Here is a 20,806-nt window from a genome sequence, read left to right as displayed (position 1 = left end):
CTCTCTTTTATGAGCAAAGGCCTGCAGCAGATGAACAAACATTCACACTTTTCTGTTCCTCACATTATTAGTCTCGCACCAAAGGGGATGCACGACAATTACAACGCCTCTGTCTGTCTGTGGAGCTATCGCCGGCACTCTGAACAAGTTGTGGCCTGGCATGCTCTTCTCCTCTGCCGTTATATACGTCCTCCTCGGCATCTTTTTCCAGAAGAGCCCTGTCTCGTCACAGTTGAAGATTTGCTGGGGGATGTATCGTTCGGCTTCTATCAGTTCGGCAAAAGTTATAATAAAATCTTCAGCTGCCTTGACATCCGCCTCACCAAGTCGACAACACGCACACCTCGCTCATGTTTTTCGACGATTGCGTGTTTTATATCCAAGCACATCATCCTCTTCTTCTTCTCAGTACTGCCCTTGGCACTCAATTTCTTAGGACCCATGGTTAAAACTAAGAAATTTTCCAAAATAACCAAAATGCGAAAACAAAGCAGCAGCTATATACGGCAGAGATGCTTGCACGGCAAGATAACCACGTGACCTGAACCCACCTGGTGGCGGGTGGCGTAAGCTCCAAAATAACCAAAATGCGAAAACAAAGCAGCAGCGATATACGGCAGAGATGCTTGCACGGCAAGATAACCACATGACCGGAACCCACTTGGTGGCGGGTGGCGTAAGCTCGTAACTCAGATCTCGGCTCGCATCTCAAAGCAATAAACCGCCCGAGCGACGGCTCGTATCTTGGAAAACTCGTAAGTTGGTGCACTCGTAAGTCAAGGTTTCACTGTATATATATATATATATATATATATATATATATATATGTATATGTATGTCATTCATAAAATGTCATTCATGTCATTCATAAAATCATGTGACCGACATATATATATATATATATATATATATATATATATATATATATATATATATATATATATATATATACAGACTTGGCATTTAATATGGAATATTTTTTTTGTGGGGGTGAACTTACTTTTCAAGATGTCTTAGAACCAAAAGTTCATTGGAATTATGTTGAAATTATTCTAGAATTTGTTAATGTGACCTTTAAAAGAAACAAAAACCACATTTGACATTTCGAAACAAATAAATTGATCCTTGAAAGTGATGTAAACTGATATCGAACTCAATTCATGGACAGTACTGTGTTAAACTTCTGTACGTTTTCCAGAAGTATCTCTTTATTTTGCACATTAGCCAAAATTTTTTTTAACAAAAACAAAAGTTAAATTACGACTGGGATTACAGACAGTAAAATTACAGTTCAGTACTTCGTGTAACCCCCACGAGCATTCAGGAGCGCACGTACACGTTGAGGCATGCTGTTCACGAGATTTGCCAAGGTTTGGACAGGAATCGCTTGCCATGCAGTGACAATAGCCTGCTGCAATTCACGCACAGAGGTGGGCTGCTGGTCCAAGCGGTCGATTTGACGCGTTAATTCTGCCCACAAGTTCTCTCTCGGATTCATATCCGGGGACATGGCAGGCCACTCCATATGCTCTACTCCACGGTCAGCAAGAAAGTGTTGGATCATGCGAGCACAATGAGGCCGTGCATTGTCATCTTGGAAGACAAAGTTTCCTCGAAAGGCTGCATGAGAAAATGGAAGCAATGTTTCTTCCAGATTGGCCCTGTACTTGAACTGGTTCAGGTTTCCATTCAGAACAACCAGGTCAGTTTTGCCCCCTGCATGAAAAGCAGCCCAAACGGTCACCCCACCACCTCCAGCTTGGACTCTTGGCACTATACAATCTTTGTTGTAGGCTCCATGAACTTGTCTGCGCATTCGGACGTGGCCATCTTGACGACAGACCAGAAATCTAGACTCATCACTGAAGATCACGTGATTCCAGTGTCCTGGCTGCCATTGACGGTGCTCTCTGGCCCACTGCAATCGGCGCTGGTGGTGTTGTCTGGTCAGGCATGGCTTTCTAGGGGACGCCTGGCACGATAGCCTGCTTGAACCAGTCGTTGGTTGACTAGCCTTCTGGATACAGGCACATTTGTCAGTTGCTGCCACTCAGCCCTAAGCCGATTAGCTGACTTGGTACGGCCAATATATATACAGTCGTCCCTCGCTATATCGCGGTTCACTTTTCGCGGCTTCGGTACATCGCGGGTTTTTCTCGCTAGTATATGTAAAATAATATCGCGGATTTTTCGCTATATCGCAGGATTTTGCAGTATAAATGTATTTTTATATACTATTATTTAAAATATTTTTGTGGTAAAATAAGCATTTTCTAGCCTAAAAAATTAAAAAACGTAAAAAAATAAGAAAAATACAGTGATTAAAACATATTACAAGAAATAAAATATTGTACATAGTGTACAGTAGAAGGGTAGACAAAGAGACAAAGAGTCGTGCGTATGGAAAACGCAGATGCGGCAGCTTCCATTTGCGCTAGTTACCCACGTAATGGGTAACTGTAATGCTCTTTCTGGCTGTGCAGTACATTCATCATCGTCATCACCTTCATCGTCATCAGTACTGCACAGCTAATTCATCATCATCTTCATCACGCAAGTTGTGGTATTGAAGAGCCGGGGCTCTTGCTTGATACGGACGAAATGACGGGCAAGACACAAACTCGTCCGAGAAGATACTTATTCTCAAAACCAACTCGGGAACACTGAAAAGCCCGTTTATCGGGCTGCATTATAAAGCACAACCAGAAACCGAAACCGAAAGCCACGCCTCTCAAGCGTGGCGTGCTTCGGTGGTCACGTGATCAACAGGTGTAGCTGATTATACCTGCACGCGCGGCACGCTTTGGTGGTCACGTGACCAGCCACTCTTGCGCCGCGGATCCCCGCCGGTGACGTCACCGGCTGGAGCAAGGAGATTCTGATGCTGGTTTTGCTTGGGGGACCCATGGGTCGCTACAGTATCTTCAATGGTGAGTACCCATTATAATTTTATATGTTGTTAAAATTACGTATGTTTAAGAGTGTAAAAAGTGTTTAAGAGTATAGGAAGTGTTTATAAGAGTATGGGAAAGGTTAATAAGAGTGTGGGAAAGGTTAATAAGAGTGTGGGGAGGGTCATAAAGCTTTAAAATATATATAAATAATAAAATAAAAATATGGTCGCTACTTCGCGGATTTTCGTCTGTCGCGGGGGGTTCTGGAATGTAACCCCCGCGATAAACGAGGGATCACTGTATATATATATATATATATATATATATATAATTTTATATATATATATGTATATATATATATATATATATATATATATATATATATATATATATATATATATATATATATATATATATATATATATATATATATATATATACATATATATATACATACATACATACATACATACATACATACATACATATACGTATATATATATATATATATATATATATATATATATATATATATATATACATACATACATACATACATACATACATACATACATACATACATATATATATATATATATATACAGTGAAACCTTGACTTACGAGGTTAATTCGTTCTGTGACCGAGCTCGTAACTCAATTTGCTCGTTTCTCAAATTAAATTTCCCCATTAAAATGAATTGAAATGCTATTAATCCGTTCCAGCCCACCAAAAACCACACCAATTTTTTTTGAAATATACAGTATATATAAAAATATCTCGCGCTTTATATTTCACCTGTATGCAGCATACAAGTTGGCAGGATGGCCTGGACTGGAGGTACGCACACTTGACTCTAAACTGTCCAGCCTGGGTTTGAATCCCGACCCAGCTATAACCTGTCATGTCGGTGTTTCACAGGCAGGGTGATTCATCAATGTGTGTACCGCTAAACTGGGCACCCCGTTTGAGTCCCATTAGTTGTTGGATGTTAAGGATCTGTGTAGTGTTCTGGGCCCTGTGCTATTTCTGGTCTTCATCAATGACCTCATCGAAATGACCTCATCAATGACCTCATCGAAATGACCTCATCAATGACCCATCGAAAACCTTGATATTTTCTACCCCCGGTAATTCACCCCAGAGTCCTTGCAGTGTTCATATGTTTTATTCCTCTCCCACCTCCCCCCCAAGTCCTCCCGATGTCCCTGCTCTCAAATGTTGTGTTTGTGTCCTTCCCCCTCTCTCCCCATCTTGTCTGCCGCTCCCCTTGTTTTTTGTGTTTTGTGTGTCGGTTTGTCTTTTTGTGTGATTAATGTTAGCTCTTTCACGAGCCTCGATCTTGTATACAAAAGAAAATAAAAAATAAAAAAAATCTCACCGTGTCTTCCACAAAGAGAAGGCGAGCTATCGCCGGCACTCTGAACAAGTTGTGGCCTGGCATGCTCTTCTCCTCTGCCGTTATATACGTCCTCCTCGGCATCTTTTTCCAGAAGAGCCCTGTCTCGTCACAGTTGAAGATTTGCTGGGGGATGTATCGTTCGGCTTCTATCAGTTCGGCAAAAGTTATAATAAAATCTTCAGTTGCCTTCACATCCGAGCTTGCTGCCTCACCATGCCTGACGACGGAGTGAATGCCGGTCCTCTTCTTAAAATTATCAAACCATCCCCGACTGGCTTTGAATGACTCTTCCGATGCCTCGTCCGTTGATGTTCCCGCCGTCTGCTGCATCAAATCCCCGTAAATGTCTCGGGCCTTCTCACAGATGATGCTCTTGGTCACGGTATCTCCTGCGAGCTGCTTCTCCGTCAACCACACAAACAACAACTTCTCCATCTCTTCATGGACAGAGGTCCGGAGCTTTGAAATAATCGTAACGCCCTTGGCTGGCGTTATAGCCTTTATCGACTCCTTCTGCTTCAAAATCGTACATATCGTAGAAGTACTACGATCGTACTGCCTCGCCAAGTCGACAACACGCACACCTCGCTCATGTTTTTCGACGATTGCGTGTTTTATATCCAAGCACATCATCCTCTTCTTCTTCTCAGTACTGCCCTTGGCACTCAATTTCTTAGGACCCATGGTTAAAACTAAGAAATTTTCCAAAATAACCAAAATGCGAAAACAAAGCAGCAGCGATATACGGCAGAGATGCTTGCACGGCAAGATAACCACGTGACCGGAACCCACCTGGTGGCGGGTGGCGTAAGCTCGTAACTCAGATCTCGGCTCGCATCTCAAAGCAAAAAACCGCCCGAACGACGGCTCGTATCTCGGAAAACTCGTAAGTTGGTGCACTCGTAAGTCAAGGTTTCACTGTATATATATATATATATATATATATATATATATATATATATATATATATATATTGTTGCGGATCTCCAACCTCGGCCTCCCCCTTATCAAGGGGGGATTAATCCCCTTGTCTTATTACTAGCCAACGCGATCCGGGGCTATCACGTTCCTTCCGGTCGGTGTTAAATAGGGTTGTAAGCCGAATTAGTCTTATTACCTAAGTACTAACACCGGCCGTGAAGCAAGGAAATAACCCCACCCGAACCACGGTTTTAGTGGACACGCCGAGCGATAGCGAGCCGCGATTCTGGTCGTTAACAGGTACTAAACCCGATTGGAGCGGTTCCTAGTCGTGCCACGCTTACCCAATGGAGAAATCACTAAGACGGTCAAATTAAGAGGAAAACAGGAAGAACAGGTAATTTATTTACAATTGTATGGGAAGGAAGAGAAGTACACACTTTGTACAAAGAAGAGGAAGAAGAAGCAGAAATGTACAGTGAAGAGGAAGAAGAGGATACACAGGGTAGCCTTAATACAGTCTTATACTTATCCCCTGGACGCGGGCCCGTTCACACTCAGTCACTCTCTCAGACTCACTCACACGGGGTTGTAGATGGTCGGGTTGAGGGTCCACCGATGGCGTCCACAGCTCCCTCCGGTCCCCGACTCGTACCACGAAGCAGCTGGTGATGGTAGACGGCAGGCAAGATCGTCCCGTGGCGCGGATCGGACAATTACACTGGGGGGGGGGGGGGGGGGCAGAGGGATCGGTAAGCTGGCTATTATACTGTGTATGTAATAGTTGTACGGGCGCCTTTATACGCGCTCCCGGTATCGCTCGGTACAATGCGCCACTTCCACAATGATGTCACCAAAGCGCCTTCCCCAATCGAGTCCTTGAATACTGGCGCCTTCCACGAATGTCCTTCTGCACGAATGCCAAACGTGACAATCCTTGCACACGAGTCCTTTGTAATCGCATCAGTCCTTCAGAGGGCTTTGCGCTCGCGGTTATATAGCGCCACTTAGCGAACCCTCTCAAATCTGGGAGATGCGCACTCACCCCGCCCCTTAGCCATGCCCACTCGAGCCCTGGTTGGTTGAGGGGGTTTTACCGGTTCCGCCCTTGATGGCTGCTTGATGTGGCCACACCCCCACCCTTGCGCTCCGCCCCCCTTTTCGGGCCTTACCTGTGGCATTTGGGCTGGTTTGAGCGAGCAACTGGCAGCTAACGCTGCCGGCCCAACGCGTAACAAACTGCGAGCATCCTAATGCGAGGGGCAATGGGGTGCAGACTGGATGGTGTGCAATGGAGTCGGTTGGTGGGAGGGCTGCAGGATGAATGGGGCCTACTCTTATTTGTTTTACACAACGCAGATGATAACTATTGGAAATGGCCTTATCTCACATATACTAAGAAATAACTAACGTTCTAAGGTGACCTACGTGTTGCATGTGGCCTAACTATGGGGTGCAACCTTTAACCTTTAATGATGTTACCTGTGTCGGTTCTCAAAACTGCAACAATATATATATATATATATATATATATATATATATATATATATATATATATACATACATACACATGTGTATGGAGTCGAGGCTCGTGTCAGAGCTAACACATTAAACGAAAAAATGGGATGATTTATGATTTACGTACATGGGCCAAAATAGCATTGGGCCATAATGGTAGCATGTTAAGTTGACGACGGTATTTTTGTTTAGAATAAACGCGCGAGTCAAGACTATCCGCTCTATGAGTCCGCTCTATGAGTAAGTGCCATTCTAGTTTCTCAGTTGCAATTTGTTATAAACTACTGTAGTAAATTGACATAATTAGATTAATGAACAGGATTAAATAATTAAATTTATATATGTGGGAAATTACATGCCCAGATCAGGAATCGAACCCAGGTCCTCTGGAAAACCCTACCAGTGCTCTGCCATCTGAGCTATCTGGGCGACCCTGACTGAGCATGGAATTTTCTCACACATATGATTGCCACTTTCTTTCTGTCAATGCTTCCGTGGCACTCACTGCCAACCATAGGAGCACTAACGGCCTGAACACGAGAAGGTCTTCCTCCAATGGGGGGACAAATCCATGTCCTCAATTATAAACACCACTGGGGGCGTAGTTAAGCAATTAGATTAACTCGCAACGATACCCGCCCTACGGGCGGAGCTTCAGTTGGGAGGCCCAAATGAAAAGGTAAAATCTTACTAGAATTCACTAAATGTCTGTCCGTCCATTCGAAGGTACCGTAAAAACTGCTGAACCGATCGCAACGATATTTTGGGTGGATAATCCTGGGATCTCCAGGAGTAAAATCGGCTATTTAGTTTTCCCAATTTCGGCTTTAGTCTCCAGCATTCTCAGGTTTGGACTCCCGCATAACATTCGCGTTCGCATAACGTTCATTGTGATGATGTTTTTATTGGGACGATGTTGTTTTCCCGGGTGCCGCACAAACGGCTGCACCAATTGCTGCACAGCTGCACCGATCGGACTCTGTGACCTCGGACAAAGACCTTTTATAAGGACACGGGTTGAATCCTTGCTTGAGAGAATTCCAACTCCCTCGCCGCCATCACGGCCGTTTCTCCAACTTACAATCCCACGAGATATGCGGAAAGGACGACCCAAAACCAATTATCTTCTTTTCGATTTGTATGTAAATATCATTGAAAGTAAATAATGACCTCGGCCAAAGTTCGAATGACGTGAGTTTAATCTCTACATGAGAGAATTCCACATAGCTATTTGGGCAGTGAATACGCTAACAGATCGCTGTCTCCATTGATCTTGCCAAGGCCATAACAGCTATCGGCTCAAAATCCTTTTAACTGTTGATTTGGAAGTTTTTACAATGAAGGAAACACATATCGGGAGTACATACGACATCGGGAGTACGAACTGTACACGTCTTCAGTATCAAGCTTAAATCTGTCATGGCGGATCTGAAGAGCGGAATCCTTGGAGAAGTGGTGGGCTGCTTCGGCATGAAGGAGGATCAGAAACGTGGACTCCCACACTGCCACATCCTGCTGATACTTGCTCCCGCATGACGTTGTTTTCCCGGGTGCCGCACAAACGGCTGCACCGATCGAGATTTAACGGATGTTTATATAAATCGTTTAAAAGAAAAAAATCCTTCAATTTCTGATATTTAGCCTTTTCATTTGGGCCTCCCAATTGAAGCCCCGCCCATAGGGCAGGTACCGTTGCTAGTATCAGAAATTGAAGGCTTTTTTTAATTTTAAACGATTCATATAAACATCCGTTAAATCATATCACATGCAAATCATCAAAATCTAAACAGTATCCTCCTATAATTCACCAAATGTCCCACAGCGATCGATACACTATGATCGTGATGATCGTGATGATCGTGAATCGTGATTGATAATCGTGTTCACAATCGCTCTGTCGTATGTACTCCCGATACGTGTTTCCTTCAGTTGAAATGGTTTAGAATTCTCTCAAGCAGGGATTCAACCCGTGTCCTTACAAAAGGTCTTTGTCTGAAGTCACCGAGTTCGATCGGTGCAGCCGTTTGTACGGCACCCAGGAAAGCAACATCGTCACAATGACAACCATGAACGTTATGCGAACGCGAATGTTATGCGTGAGTCCAAACCTGAGAATGCTGGAGACCAAAGCTGAAATTGGGAAAACTAAATAGCCTATTTTACTCCTGGAGATCCCAGGATTATCCACCCAAAATATAGTTGCGATCGGTTCAGCAGTTTTCACGGTACCTTCGAACAGACAGACAGACAGACAGACAGACAGACGGACAGACATTTGGTGAATTATAGTAAGATGAACAGGATTAAATAATTAAATTGATATATGTGGGAAAATTACATGCTCAGACAGGCATGTTAAGCAGGCCGTTAGTGCTTCTATGGTTGGCAGCGAGTGCCCCGGAAGCATTGACGGAAAGAGAGTGGCAATCATATGTGTGAGAAAATTCCATGCTCAGTCAGGGTCGCCCAGATAGCTCAGATAGCAGAGCACTTGTACGGTTTTCCAGAGGACCTGGGTTCGATTCCTGGTCTGGAAATGTAATTTTCCCACATATATCAATTTCAATTCACATCGTTTAGTAAGTCGTTGAAGAATGGGCTAAGAGAATTTTATCACAAGCAATTATGTATTGTATGAGTAAGATAGTGAATTAATATTGTGTGATTACTATATAATACTGTACCTGTAAACTGTGTTCTCTACAGCTATTGGGCATCACTATACATGCATTTTTATTCATTGATTCATTGTGTACCTTACAGGTATTTGTTTACCTTTTCATTGGAATGTCAACGTAGTGACTTCATTGATATTGATGAATATGGTCTATACTTTTTCACTTCTCTGTTTCCACAGACATTGAGTTGTGGTTTCTGCTTGTGTTGTTACTGATGTTGATATTTCAGGCCACTAACACCTTTGAATGCAAGTGAGATAATTTAATGAGGGAGGGATCTCAGACCTCAAAAGAGGCTGTTGTTACACCTTCCGGTTATATCTTATTATTAGTCCCCTACTCGGAGGGGACTATACGTTTGCTCTCTATCCGTCTGTTCTTACATACGTCTGTCCATCCCACCTGTTGTTTTCTGCACTTTTTCCATACCCTACGGCTTATTCAACTGAAACTTTGTGCATGGCTTTACTATGATAAGGTACAGAACATGTTTCAGTTTTGGGGCATTTTGCTAATTTGTCAGAGTTATGCCCTTTTTGAACTTCGAAAATATCACATTATACATAGGTCAGTTTCAAGATGTCCTGACTCCACCCCACTACTTTACACCCATTAGTTGGACAGCTGGCCTGACTCCACCACAAATGAAGCAGCACAGTTTGGCAGGCCTTTGGCCTGGGTGTTAGTCCATGTCCAGTGCAATTGAAATGATCCCAGGTATATAACCACAATGCATTACATATGCTTCTGAGCCGTACACATGTTTTTGCTTCATGTATGTACTATGTACATCGGGTTATTTTGATGATGTTTGCCAGCCCTCATGCTTAGGCCTGGGTGTTGGTCCATGGCGCAGTGCAATTGGAACTAGAACGGCACTCAGTAGAGAGCATACCTCCACTTGGTGAACAGTTTACGTTTTGTATCTCAGAGTAGACTAGAAAATCACAATACAGAATCGCATTTAATCAAAATCAATCACAGGAATTACCATAAGTCCAATCTTTCATACCCTGATCTACCCCTCGTTTTTGGCCATATCACTCAATGGTGAAGAATCACTTTCAAAATTCTACTGGCTGTATCCGGATCCGGATCTTCACCAAAAGTGAATAGATTCTTCCTTGTCACACACACAACCTGTCCAACAAGTTTCGTCCAAATCCATCCATAACTTTTTGTGATATCCTGCTATGTATCGTTTTTTGCCCTATCTCCAAATGGTGAAGAATCACTTAAGAAAATTAAATAATTATCATATCCGAATCCATATTCAGATCTTCACCAAAATCGAATCGAATCGTCCTTATCACACACCCAACCGTTCCACCAGGTTTTGTCTAAATCCGTCCGCAACCTTTTGAGATATCCTGCTATGTATCGTTTTTGGCCCTATCTCCCAATGGTGAAGAATCACTGTATGAATTCTAGTCGCCGAATCCGAATGCGGATCTTCACCAAAATCTAATCATTTCGTCCTTGTCACATACGCTACATGTCGGCCAAATTTCATCCAATGGACAGACAGACAGACAGGGGTGAAAACATAACCTCCATCCACCTTTGGTGGCGGAGGTAATGATCCCAGGTATATAACCACGATGCGGTACACATGTATTTGCTTCATGTATGCACATCGGGTTATTTTTATTATTTTCAGCACCAAATACACCACCCAAATAAAGGGATGTGTTTACTGGTATGAAATTTTCCAGACTTTTCCCTTACCCTTTAACATATTGAATTGAAACTTGGTAGGGGACATTTAATGCAAAGTAATTCTCCCTCTTGTTGGTTCACGAGTTATCAAACAAAGTGACCACTATATTTAGGCCATGGGGCATAGGTGGAAAATAGGCTCAATTTTCCAATTTCGTGCAACAACGCTTGGGATTACCTAAAAATATCATAGATGTTGTACAAATGACCCTCTGAGTTAAAATCAGTATGTCCCCAGAAAAAAAACCTGCACATTAATTTATAACGTGTACTTGATGGAACCCTGGTGTTGGGCTAGCGGCTAGGGTGCCGGCTTAGGATCCTAGGATCCTGGGTTTGAATCCCGGTCGATCGCTGAATTAACGCCAGGGGGGTTGACTCAGCCTGTCATCCTTCCGAGGTCGGCTAATTGAGTACCAGTTCACTGGTAATTCCCTGTTTGTCGTTAAAGGCGGCAAAAAGGGTTGGCGTCAGGAAGGGCATCCGGCCGTAAAACATTGCTTCAAAAAGGGGACCAAAAAACAACAACAACCACGGTCCCCGAAAAAGGCCAACCCCCGCTTTGCGGGGAAAAATGGCCTCTAAATGTGGTTATTATATATATACTTAATGGAAATCATATTTTTGTGCATTAGACGAATATACCATAACAACACGTTACAAATAAATATGGTTTCATGCAGTGTTTTATAGTGTTTTGTGGATGATGTCAACATTGTCACCACTTTATATAATTTAATAAATATTTGGAGTGGGTAAATCCCCCTAGACGGGTGTTGGGGGGAGGGGTGGGGGGGGGGGGCGCTGCCACAATGTGCCTTCACCATGTTTTTGCCCACAACTTTTTAATGCTGCATTCGATCACCACCAAACTTGGTGACTTTTCTTAAATATTATTTGGGGATGGGGTCAAGTATTGCCATGGTTACCTTTTATTTGATCTTCGTTTTTCATGATTTGGGGGCATATTTTTTCGGGTAGGTCACACATTTCAAGGTTGTAAGCCGACAGGTAGCGGGAGTAATTTGGTCTGTCATATGCAAATAACCAAGGTAGAATTCTCTGACAGATGCAGTTCCCAATTGCCTGTTCTTGTAGCCCTGGTTAAAAGCATGACATTCTCAACCATGTCAACATACATTGACCAAAACTTGAAGGTGGCACTTTCTTTGCTCCTCTTCTGTAAGAATTCAGCAAACGATGATGTTGCATCGAGGAATGCTTGGCTCTTTAACTCTTCAGTAAGATTTTCCTGGTTGAATCCGGTATGTAAATTCTCCATAACATCAATTACTGTACCTTTTCCATCTTCCAGACTAGCCATGTATGCTTCCCACTGCAGGTAGCGCAAGGCATCATGCATAACTTTATGAGCGCGCATACTTCTGTTGTAGTGATGCCCAGTTACAACTCCATTCAGGGATCTGTGGGCAATTACGCCAGATTCAATCAATATGTCAGTAAACCCAGCATCTCGATATCTTTTACCAATGCAGGCTAGGTATGCCATCTTGCTATGAAACATACCGAGGCATACAACCAGTCTTTCCTTGAATTCCTGAGTTCTCCAGCGGATCTGTTGGGCCTTAGCGTAAATTGCCTGGTCAAATATGACGACAATGACTTCCTGTGCTAATGCATCAGCATACTTGACACTTTGAGTTAAGATTGGCTGAACTGTGTCCATATCTGTTGGACTTGCATTTAATACCGGCAAGTATGATACAGTGGTCATTCGTGGATACACCTTACATAACACTGTGTTAAATCCTGTCCAACCAGGAACGCCGGTATGCTTATATCTAAGCATATTGTATGCCAAGTTCATCTTTCTGGCTTTATCCTCTGCCTTTTCATGGATATTTCTTGTCATATCTACTGCAATGCCGATGGAATTGGGTCCCTTCTTCTTTCCATGGCCCATAAACGGTTGGATATTAGTGGGTCGTGGATGAAGTGTTTTTTCCCTTGTTCGTTTGTTTTCCCCTCATCAAGCTCGTGCATGTCTGTCCCTCCATCTGCATTAAAATGGAACATAAATAAACAATCAAAAAACTAAAATAAAAATACAGACTTCGGAAGTTAAGAAAAAATGGGGAAAAATCAACAACTGTTGGAAAATACACCACTTACATGTCTAATTTTTACATTCTTTTCAATAACACTTACTTTTTCTCAAAAAAAAAAAATGTAAATACAATGTATATCCCATTCAGGGTTCTCCCCGGGTTTTCAAAAAAGTGTGGGGGTTTTATATTTCACACAGTAAACCCGCAAGATCGAATCCTGAGAGTGCAGAGCTCTTCTGGTGCCTTCTGATGTATGCTTAAAAATTTCAGTTTTTAAAATGACAGGGTTTTCCCCATGGGTGGGGAATGTTTTGCTAAAACACTTCAAATTGAAGAAAAAAATCAAATGAAAAAAAAATTGGCCAGGGGTTTCCCGATGGGTGGTGAACCCGGTCAACTGATTTTGATTTAGATGAGCATTGTTTATAAACTTTAAAAAAAATCTTCTACAAAATTATTCTCTGTGGTCAGCGAAATACATTTCAGACCTTAATATTTCACAGGAACAAATATTTCTAAACATTTACGTTCAGTTCAGTTTATTTCTACAGTATCAAATATATATTGTTACGGACGCGGCTTAGATGTTATTTACCGAGCGGTGGTATTGCCGCGACCTAACAGTTGCCCCGATTCTTCCCCAACTCACCCGATTCCACCCGACGTTGACCAAATCGCGCTATGCTAAATCAATGAAGGAAAAGGACACAACTGCTGGATTAAAATGACACGACACCAGGGATACGGTTCTCAAGACCTCCGGAGGAGATTATATTAGGGCGGAAGGTCAGATTACAGGGATGAGAGGTACAGCATAGTAAGATAGGCACTTAATTACGGTCTTATAATAGCCCCGACAGACGACAGATAAACAGGACAAAAACTGACTCACACGGGGATTGATGGCAAGGAAAGCGGGTATTCGATGGCCAGCACAAGGTGGGACAGGATAGCGCGGCCCAAAAGATGCAGGAGGTCTCTCAGCGCTCGGAGGTGGCTCTCTTGTCTTCTCAAGCTCGGGGCGCATCTCCCGTCACGTCCGGTGAGTCGCTTCGTATATCCGGCGGGGAGTGACACGCCCTCGGCTCGTTAGCTCCGCCCCAGATGGAATCGGTCCGCCCTTCTTATTGGGTGCGGGGGGGGTTACCAGGCTCCGCCCTTGACGAGGAGCTGACAGCCAGCCCCTTCGTGGTAACCCCGTCGGAGCGCATCGTCAATGGCGGCTAACCGAGCCGGTGTGAGGACGCACACTCCCCCGCGCAGCGCCGTTGTTGTAGTTGTTGTTTGTAGTTGTAGTTGTAGTCGTAGTTGTTGTTTGGGGAAGAAGATGGGAGGAGGCGTGGGAAGGTCCTAAACTCACTACTGGTGCCATATAATCACATTCTGGTGCAACGAAGAGTCAGAATTAATGGAAACGAGTCCTTAACTGACATAGACTAAGAATAACTAGCAAGATGTCCGAAAGTTGTCTACGTGTGATGCGGTGGACCTGGGCACGACATTTAATGGGGGAAAAAGGGGAAGGTCGGTTCTACAGAGTGTTGTTTACAGACAATGGGACTAGGGAATGGGGGATTGGGGATAGTTGGGGAGTATTGGGGAAATAGGGGAATATTTACAAGCGGATATGGAGGCCAAATTCCATATTCGCAACAATATCAATAACAATTTTAATGGGAGAATGTTTATAAATTTAGAATTAAATCAAAGTAAAAAAGAAGTATGTAAGATGGGTGATACTGCGGAGGGGCCCATAAAGAAGCAAAGCTTGTGAGGATATGAGCCCTTGAGCATGCATGTACATTGAGGTGAGATGTATTTACTTTCTATGGGGAAAATATCTTTCATTCATGTACATTGTACGGGGAAAATATCAGAGCATGAGTTGGCAAGGGTACACAAAATTTGTGGGATGGATATTCGCCCATCTCAGTAAAAGGGATCTTTCATGTCATTGTCAACCAAACGTTACAGATAAATAATACTAAACTATTACTAAATAAATTAAAAAACGACTAACACTGACCGTTAGACATCAGCTAGTTTTGATAAATATTTAAAGAGCTTATGATTGTTCATGTCAACCATCTTCTTCCTTGGTTTTGTTTGAGCATGACTTCTCTTTCCTTTTGACTTTGCTGACATCGCAAAATCTTCTGTAGCACTCGTAATGATAGCCCACATTACTACTACTCGGTACAGCGTCTATACAAGATTGCACATTGACGAAGTCGAGACCTAGTTTATTCGAAATGTCTTCAACTACATTGCCTTCCTTGCAGTCAAACTTTCTCCATTCAGCTGCAAAGTTCACAAACTTCATCCAAGAATTACTTGTAAATGATATAAATGTACTTTTAGTTGATTGAACGACATGCATAACACAAAGTTTTGAAGAAAACTCAACAGACTTCGAATCCGAGTGAATAGGCCTGGGCGCAGCCATGTTGCTTTCTCCCGGTACACAGTTCAATAACACAACACATGTGATTGGCCAATACTACCAACATTGCGTTATGGCCTCACTGATTGGTTGATTTTTATTACACTACCGAGGTCAACAAACTTTTTATGAGTATTTTTCGGTTTTTAAATGTCACTTTTTAATTTCTGTGCAGGATTTTACGTTGGGGACATTGATATTCTGAATAATAATGATATTTAGGACTCATTGTGAAGGTATCACGTAATCCCAATGGTTGTTGCACGAAAGAAGAAGAAAACCCATGACGTCTGATGGCCTAATTTGTCATGGGTGTGTGTCTGTCTGTCTGTCCGCAGCATAACTACCCGATGATATCATCTGATCTTGATGAAACTTGGGTGGGAGGTTGATATCATTATCTAGTTGTGTGCTGCCTAGAGTGGGCGTATTGCGCCCATTGTGGACGGAGCGACGCCCGAAAAAGATGTCTTTTTAGGGGGTAATCGAGTTCAAGCGACATCTTCTCCGAGAGAGTTGGTGGAATCTGATAGGGGTTTCGGTATTTGGTTCGGCCAATGTCATATGTCTCGCCCCACGGAGCTTGATTTTTCATTTTCGCCCCAAGGTCATGGTCACAAAATTTAGAAAAGTCGATTTTTTTTTTTTTTATTATTTTTTTTTTTTTGTATACAAGATCGAGGCTCGTGAAAGAGCTAACATTAATCACACAAAAAGACAAACCGACACACAAAACACAAAAAACAAGGGGAGCGGCAGACAAGATGGGGAGAGAGGGGGAAGGACACAAAAGAGAGGGGGAAGAGGGGGAAGGACACAAACACAACATTTGAGAGCAGGGAGATCGGGAGGACTTGGCGGGAGGTGGGAGAGGAATAAAACATATGAACACTGCAAGGACTCTGGGGTGAATTACCGGGGGTAGAAAAGATCAAGGTTTTCGATGGGGGAAGATAAGAGATGGTGGTGAACAGCTGTTTTAAAGACCTGGAGGGAGGAGTGGGATTGAAGGGAGTGGGGGAGTTTGTTCCAGAGGCAGGAGAAAAGGGGAATGAAAGAGTGAAGGTGAGCAGAGAGCCTAGACTTTGGCAGTTTAACCATAAGGGGGTTGCAGGCAGATCTTGTGCGACCTGAAGGAATATTGGGGGGACAGAGAGCTGGGGGAGCAAGGCCGGAGAGGAGTCGGTAGAAGACAGAAAGACCACCAACCTGCCTGCGGTGAGTGAGTGAAAGGCCCTCGGTGTTGACTACATCGCAGGAGATTCCAATGATTCCAATGATGTTTGATGGTTTTATTACATTGTTTGCTTCCTGATAAGGTGAAATGTCGTACATGATCTTATATTATCACATACATCATGAAATACAAGTTTTTCAACAAATTTCAGAATCTTTGACCTTTGACCTTTGAAGGTCACAAAGGTCAAAGTTTCAAAGTTGTCGGAATCGAACCAAATTTTTGGTATTGTGTAGCTAACTAACCTCATAACTGATTATACATTATTTTCTATCATTTCAAGGTCAGTAACTTTCGTTTTGACATTTCCGGGCCTGGCCTGTCCGGGCCTGTTTCGGTTATAGTCAGTCCTTTGTCATTGAATACCGCTCGCTCGTGAACCATCGTCGTCTCCTGACTTGTTAATTTATACTTTCCTTTACCCTAATATCTGGAAAACAAGCATTTATTATTTATAAAGTGCCCTCCTTGGCCTTGTTTGAATTTGCACCATAAACATTCTTTTCTTATGCAGCTCATTGAGAAAGCAGAGGCACGAGAGAAAGAAAGGGAGAAGGAAGAGGCAAGAAAACAACGAAGGAAAGAGGCAGCATTCCGTAGCATGCTGAAGCAGTCAGCGCCACCACTTGAACACGACTCCAAATGGGATGATGTATGTATTCTGGCCTCGGTCCAACAATTTGCAAGTACATCGTTCACACTGTCACTTGGGTATTTCTGTGCACTTTTTAAGTGTGTTGGGTTGTCCTCAGGTACGGGAACGGTTCATTCATGACTCGGCATTTGATCAGATCACGGTTGAGTCTGAGCGCATAAGGCTTTTCAAAGAGTATGTACAATCATTAGAGGTAAGTTTGGAGGTGTGTTGTCTATTATTCGTTGAAATTTATCACATGGCGATACTTATTACAGGTTTGTCATGTTCATTAGCTACTTTTGTCTCTCTCAAGACACACACACACGCACACACACACACACACACACACACACACACACACACACACACACACACACACACACACACACACACACACACACACACACACACACACACACACTATATATATATATATATATATATATATATATATATATATATATATATATATATATATACACACACACATACATACAGTGCCTATAGAAACTCTATACCCCCTTTCAAAATGTTCACCTTTTGTTGCCTTATTGCCTGGAATTAAAATGCATTAAAGCAGACATTTTCCACCTTTATTTATACATTGTTACCCACAACCTCCAAGTGAAAAACAAATTCTACAAATTTCAGAAATTTAATTAAAAATACAAAACTATAATATCTTGGTTGGATAAGTGTCCACCCCTTATAATAGCAATTGTAAATTAGCTCAGGTGCAACCAATCACCTTCAAAATCACACACCAAATAAATTGGCCCCACATGTGTTAAATTGTAGTGATTCTGATTATTTCAGAATAAAATCAGCTGTTCCTGTAGGTTTCCTCTGCTGGGTAGTGCATTTCACAGCAAAAACTCAACCATGAGCATCAAGGAGCTTTCAAAAGACTTCAGGGATAAAGTTGTGGAAAGGCACAGATCAGGGGATGGGTACAAAAATATTTCAAACGCCTTGAATATCCCTTTGAGCACAGTCAAGACAATCATTAATAAATAGCACCGCAAAGCAGCCGTAACCCCTCAGCCCATGCATGGTGGAAACCAATTTCAAGATGGCTGCCGTGGCGGCGATATTCAAAATCACAGCGCGCCCATTTTCGAAAAGCACCTTCCTCTACTCAACCCCAACACACACTGCAAACATGGGTTTAATCGGACAAGCCGTTCTGCTCGAAATTGACGGAAACCAATTTCAAGATGGCTACCGTGGCGGCCATATTGAAAACCGCAGCGTGCCCATTTTCGAAAGGAACCTTCCTCTACCCAACCCCAACACACACTGCAAAAATGAATTTAATTGGACAAGCCTTTCTGCTCGAAATTGATGGAAACCAATTTCAAGATGGCTGCCGTGGCGGCCATATTGAAAATCGCAGCGCGCCCATTTTCGAAAGGAACCTTCCTCTACCCAACCCCAACACACATTGCAAAAATGAATTTAATCGGACAAGCCGTTCTCCTTGAAATTGACGGAAATGAAAAGTTGACGGACGCCCGGACGCCCGCCCGGACACCCGCCCGGACGACGCCCGTGACGACAATCTTCCTTCACCCAATTCGGGCTGAAGGGTGAAAAGTGGAAAGTGTATGGTACCACCAAGACTCTGCCGAGATTATGCCATCCCTCCAATCTGGATGGCCATGCAAGGAGGAGACTGATCAGAGGTCACCAAAAGGCCAATATCAACTTTGAAAGAGCTGCAGGCCTTTATGGCAAAGACTGCTCACTGTGTGCATGTGACAGCAATATCCCAAGCATTCCACAAGTCTGGCCTGTATGGTAGGGTGGCAATAAGGAAGTCATTACTCAAAAAAGCTCACTTTGAGTCCCATTTGAGGTATGCAAAAAAACCACTCTGGAGATTCTGTAGCCATGTGACAAAAAGTTTTGTGGTCTGATGAAACCAAGATGGAACCTATTGGCCTAAATGCAAAACGATAGGTTTTGGTGCAACTCAACACAGCACATCACCCAAAGAACACCATCCCCACTGTGAAGCATGGTGGTGGCAGCATCATTTTATGGGGATGTTTCTCATCAGCAGGGACTGAGGCACTTGTCAGGATAGAAGGGAAAATGGATGGAGCAAAATACAGAAAAATCCTGGAAGAAAACCTGCTGCCCTCTGCAAGAAAGCTGAAATTGGGACGGAAGTTCACCTTTCAGCATGACAACGACCTGAAGCATACAGCCAAAGCTACACTGGAGTGGCTAAGGAACAAAAAGATAAATGTCCGAGAGTGGCTCAGTCGGAGCGCCGACCTGAATCCAATCGAAAATCTTGCACCACTTCTTGAAGATTGCTGTCCATCAGCACTCCCCATGCAACTTGACTGAGTTTGAACAGTTTTGTTCAGAAGATTGGGCAAATATTGCGCAATCAAGGTGTGCAGAGTTGGTAGAGACTTATCCCAACAGACTCACAGCTGTAATTGTTGTCAATGGTGCTTCCACCAAGTATTAACACAGTGGGGTGGACACTTGTCCAACCAATAGTCAGGTTCACTATGTTTTTTCGTTCAAAATCATGGTAGATTAGCAAACCTATACATTTTAGGAAACGTTATTACATGGAAAATCTGAAAATCAATGTTTACATTTGCCAATTCCGACCAATTCGATTCGACCAATTCGACCAATCGACCAATTCAATTCGACCATTCGACCAATCGCTTCGATCGACCATTCGACCAATTTGATCGATTCGATTCATCGAATTCGATTCGATCGACCATTCGACCAATTCGATTTGCCAATCAATTTGACCAACCTTTGCTTGTGTGGAACGGACTGTGAAAACGATGCGGACTATATTGTCGGATACGACACACAGGACAGTGATGACGAACTCTAAATGGCATATTCTGTAATCGTGTATGTTTGATGCCATTGACTGCCTGTGTATATTTTGTCATTGACTGCCTGTGTAGATGTGGTTATACTGACTGCATGTGTATATATGATTTTGCTGACTGCCTGTGTATGTTTGGTGATATGAATTATTGTGACACATTTTGATGTTATTAACTGCCTGTACAAAATGATAACATGTATTTGATTATGCAACTTATCGCGAATATAAAGACAGTATTTTGCAATTCAAAACCTTTGATTCGTGTCTTACCATTCCCCATAGCACTAATTTGATACTTTCATTGGATTCCTTGTCCCTGAAAATATAGGTTTAGTATATTTTAAAACGTTTTTAGGGTAATTAGAGGCAGAAATATAACAAAATATGTATTTTACAGTGGCCATTTTGAAAATCC

At 42.8% G+C, this 20,806-nt stretch overlaps 1 protein-coding gene across 1 annotated transcript in view; it reads left to right on the top strand.

The window, feature by feature from the left end:
* LOC137434524 (pre-mRNA-processing factor 40 homolog A) overlaps positions 1-19,362 on the top strand; it is a gene marked incomplete in the record, with an annotated part of 142,717 nt that extends 123,355 nt beyond the window's left edge. Inside the window, 3 exon segments of the mRNA XM_078772825.1 lie at positions 17,394-17,531; positions 17,632-17,727; positions 19,321-19,362. Coding sequence (XP_078628951.1) covers positions 17,394-17,531; positions 17,632-17,727; positions 19,321-19,362 — 276 coding nt within the window.
* Between the last annotated feature and the right edge of the window lie 1,444 nt (positions 19,363-20,806).

Source organism: Myxine glutinosa, chromosome 1 (genome assembly GCF_964187855.1).
Source record: "Myxine glutinosa chromosome 1, kmMyxGlut1.1, whole genome shotgun sequence".
In the NCBI taxonomy this organism is placed as follows: domain Eukaryota; kingdom Metazoa; phylum Chordata; class Myxini; order Myxiniformes; family Myxinidae; genus Myxine; species Myxine glutinosa.
The sequence above is the reverse complement of the archived record's forward strand: the minus strand, read 5'-3'. Positions and strand labels throughout refer to the sequence as shown.